Source organism: Xiphophorus couchianus, chromosome 8, assembly GCF_001444195.1.
Source record: "Xiphophorus couchianus chromosome 8, X_couchianus-1.0, whole genome shotgun sequence".
NCBI classification, from domain to species: domain Eukaryota; kingdom Metazoa; phylum Chordata; class Actinopteri; order Cyprinodontiformes; family Poeciliidae; genus Xiphophorus; species Xiphophorus couchianus.
In genome coordinates, this window is record NC_040235.1 from 22,822,645 (window position 1) to 22,827,059 (window position 4,415).

Genomic DNA, 4,415 nt, shown 5'->3' on the forward strand with positions numbered 1-4,415 from the left:
CAATCACTTTGAATTGTCTCTGGCTGAAAGGTGCTAAATAAATAAAGTCGCCTTGCCTCTTCCGTATATTACATTGCTGTGTCACCAACTTACCATAGTCCACCTCTGACTCTGCAACATCTTTCACATTGGATAGAAATAATTGTTGTTGTTCCTATCAATTCAAATTTGACTCAGTAAGGCTAAAGACAACTAACTAACTAACTAACTCCGCATCGTTTCAGGAGCAAGTCAGTGTGAGTAACTTGCGTCACAGACCACAATAGGTGACGATTGACTCGCAGCGGACCAATCAGCCGCGGTTGTTCCTAAACGAAGTCAATGCTGTAGCTGCAACTCCCTCATTAGAGACTTGGAGGCTGGAGCTACTGTGGGTCAGCGGACCGTCTTTGGAAAGCAAAACTCGAGATAAGTGTTCCGGAATCGTCTTGCTGAGCTAGACCTGGACAATTATTATTATTTTTTCGTCCCCAGTGTATTCCCGAAAACGGGACTCCCCTCCTTTGTTTTAAATTACTGAACCGAAACTAAGAATATGCTTCAACTTTGAAAGCTTCCCAACCTGAAATATGGTTCTAACTGTGCAGCTTTGCACTTTATTGCGGCGCCTCGCTGCCGTTAAGCCACCGGCTGTGACGGGATGAGAAGCGATCCGCCTTATTCTGGGTAGACTTTACGATGGAGACGTTCTTATGCAGTTAGGTTTACATGCTTGGGCGAAATCCAGCTGTTGCCGTCATTAATGGAGCGGGTTCTACTTCTGATATGCTGCGAGTTGATCATAGCCATCGGTACCTGTGGCGGATCTCCGAACCATAACCATCGCCCCGTGTGCTGGAAAGCCATCCTCGGATGTCAGGGAGAAGCCGAGTGCCGTTACGCGTACGGCCAGTACCTCCACGCCTGCGCGTCCGTTATCAGCGGCGTGCGCAGGAAGTGTCCCAGCCACTGCATCTCATCTCTCATCCAGCTCAACCTGACCCGGCACGGCCCGGATCTGGAGGACTGCGACTGCGCCGCGGACCCGGTGTGCCGGAGCACCCAGCGAGCCATCGACCCGTGCATGCCGCGGACCAGCGCCATGGGCTGCACCGAGGCACGGCTGCAGTGCGAGGCGGACCCGGCGTGCAGCTCGGCGATGGCGGATTACCTGCTCCACTGCCGGAAGCTTTTCGGGGGCCAGAGGTGCTCGGAGAGCTGCCGCAAAATGATCGCCAAAATGCGCTCCATGCCGAGGGCGCAGCAGCTCGACGCCTGCGTCTGCGACGGCACCGACAGGAACATCTGCGAGTACATCAAGGAGAGGATGAAGACTCTGTGCTCGGAGTCCGGCGACAGGTTCGCGGGCAGCGGATTCGGGGACTCTGAGGAGGACACGGAGGAAGATGATATTTACCAGGATTATTATGTGGAGAACTCCGGCAGCTCTCCAACTTATCAAACACATCTGAAAACTTTGACCTTCATGGTGGCTGTCGCAGGATTCATCTGGAAGGACTGTTATCTGTTACAGTTTTTCTTTTTTTAAATTATGTGGTAAAATGACATTAGACCATGGCCAGTCCAAGGAATATGGGGGCCCTGAGCGGAACTTCTTTTGGGATCCCCAGTGCAGCTAACCCCACATACCCTAGAGAGGTAGGGAGGAAGGCAGAGTTTATCGTTAAAGGGGTAAAGGTCACCGAAATGCAAGTCCAGTTCAAACACAGGCAGAAAAAAAAAAGAATCTTGCATTAAATATGATCCAGTTAACGGTACTTTTAAGCTACAAAGGTTATCATTTGGAATGCAGAAATGTTGTTCATGCAATTGAATCAGATTTTAAAAGTCGATAAAATTCGTGGTTTTGAGTTGCTAACAGTAGTTAGCACCAAAGTTAGTAGCAATTTCAATTTAGCATACTCCGAGTGTTACTTTACAAAGGGTGATAAAGGTCGTATTCATCATATTCTGTGCAATAAGAGCATTTACCTAAATACTACTAAAGTCAGCAGCAGTTTATTCTATACTTTTGACTAAATCTAATTGTAAGATTGAAAATAGTAATAAAGAAATGCCACAGGTGAAACAGTTAAATGTGTAATAATCAGGATGCTAAATTATTTTTGCAGCGGCTGAAATAATAATTGCTTTTTCTGCTTTAAATAAAAGTGATATCTTGTTGTACATTTTGTACAACCTGTGGCGTTTTCATTTTACTTTTCAGAGTAAAGTCCAATTCTCTTAGGACCTCCAGGCCAGCAGAGGGCCCTAAGCGGTCAAAACGTTTGCTTGTACCTTGGGCTTTCTCTGAAATATCATCTGAAAATTAGACTTAAGAGCATTTTTTATGCCCGCGTGTTAAACTGCACACTTTACATCAGTGTATATTTTGTTGAAACGACACAATATCATTAAAAAAAAAAGGTTTTATAAGAGTTTTTTATATATATATATGAACGAGTTGCACTGTATGGCAAGGTGAGAACCACCTTTGTACAGCCGTGTGTGTTTCACAGATGAAGAAAGTTTGTGTTGTCTCTACGTGCCTGAAGTTCCAGAGTAAGCCGTCGCTTCCCTTTGAGAGAAACCAAAGTTACATGAGTTTCAACCCCAGGGCAGATTCTGACATCTGCTGTAGGAAGCTCTTAGAATGATGCACTTGTCTCTGTAAACATGGATGTTTGTAGAAGACAGAAGTGTTAATTCCAGACGAATGCATGTTCAAACAGACCAAAGAAAGGATAAATCACACTGCTGGGGGATTTGGAGCCAAAAAATAAAAAGAGAAGTCGCTCGGTTGGCTAGTTTTGTCTTCACTGCCTGTTTGTTTTAAGACTTCAAATGCACAAAGCGTGGACAAAAAATATATTCTTGTAATTTGATGAGGGATTTTATGTACCTGTTAAGAACACAGACCCATGAATGTAAAACTATACTGAATAAAGTGATTTATAAATGTAATTTCTGCCTCACACAAGTTATTTTTTATGGGAAGGAAATATTTTTGTTCTTTACTGGAGCTGTGTGATCATTTTTAATAACATTTCTGAGTGGCATTTTGTCAAAGTGGGGGCAAAATGTCCCCATGGCAAACGAGACCAAACAAAAACAAAGCAGCACCCCCTGCTGGTGGATCTATTTTGGTGTTCTATTTCACTACAGTAGACTTTTTACAGTCATTTTAAATCATTTGATATCAGCGAGTTCCAAATAAGTTCTATGAAATGACTAAAACTGCAGTAAGATGAAACAGCAAAAATAAGTAACACCTCCTACTGATAAATATTGTTTACTGGAGTTTCAAGTCATGTTTTCCTGTGCAAAAGATCAGAAGAACAGAAACATTTATCATAATTTTTTAACTGATTTAAAAAAACAAGATCAATGTACAAGACTGGTCCAATCTTGAAAATTGTATCAAAATTCAATTTACAATGAAGATTGACCAAAACTACAGAGATTCTAAAAGGCCCAAAATAACCAGAATTTACTGGAGCTACATGACATTATTGTCAGTGAAGAAAGAAACAAGTGTGTTTTATTTATTTTCCAAGCCTATTTTCCGTTATTAATTTAAGTTTTCTCGGAAATATGGAACATTGTTGCTTGAACACATTTACAGCTTTTTAGATTATAGTTTTGCAGACTTTTCAGACGTCTCCAACAGGCATGCCTGTGGTTCATGTGGAGCCAGCTCTCTGAGATTTCTAAAAAAAAAAAAAGAGAGAGAAAAACTTTGCCCCCTCCTTCACTTGTGATAATAGGTCTTAAAACCATCGGTGGCAACTATTCTCCTTTGCTAGGGGGTGGGGGGATCTTTTCTTCGACCCATTGGTCGGACGAAAAGTCGAGTGGCACCTCTTTTATGCAGATGCAAAACACACAATGGGGCAGCAGCACAATGTCGGGGCACTTCATTCACCCTGTTCCTCTGTCACCCTTCACATGGAGAGGGGGAAGAGAGAAGACAGCTGTCCCAATAGAAGACGGAGGAGGAGAGCAGAAGAGAAGAGAGTTCAGATCTGCTGATGCTCCATGCACAGCTTCTCGTTTGTTTTGGTTAACAGTTAGTTTAGCGGAATAATACTTAGAGGTCTTCCTCAGTTTAAGACATAAGTGATGAAATAGTATGCCTACTTTGTTGTACAATGTGACTTAAAACATCATAAGCTGTTGTGGGCTTCAATTTTTGTAAGGACTGCGTGCTGCGTCACAATTTCTTGGTGTTTTCCTGCGGAAAAAACCCCAACAGGTTTTGTTCTAATCTGGACATTAATACGTGTAATTTATTTGGATAATTATTATTTTTTTCCACATTAACTTTTGCTCACTCTATATATTGTTTTCAGAATGAGGATAAATTCTCACCCAACAGAATTCTAATCAAAGAACAGGTCACACCGTCAGTTTCACTTCTAGTTTCAAGCATCCAG

The 4,415-nt window shown here is 42.5% G+C and overlaps 1 protein-coding gene across 1 annotated transcript; it reads left to right on the top strand.

Moving 5' to 3' along the window:
- The first annotated feature begins 219 nt into the window (after positions 1-219).
- LOC114150115 (growth arrest-specific protein 1-like) lies at positions 220-2,943 on the top strand. Its single transcript, XM_028026335.1, has one exon. The coding sequence runs from the start codon at positions 743-745 to the stop codon at positions 1,526-1,528; it is 786 nt and encodes a 261-aa protein (XP_027882136.1). The 5' UTR covers positions 220-742; the 3' UTR covers positions 1,529-2,943.
- The last annotated feature ends 1,472 nt before the right edge of the window (positions 2,944-4,415 follow it).

Bases quoted from the DNA above. Each gene is read 5' to 3' on its own strand.
- LOC114150115 (XM_028026335.1), top strand. From the start codon at position 743: ATGGAGCGGGTTCTACTTCTGATATGCTGCGAGTTGATCATAGCCATC.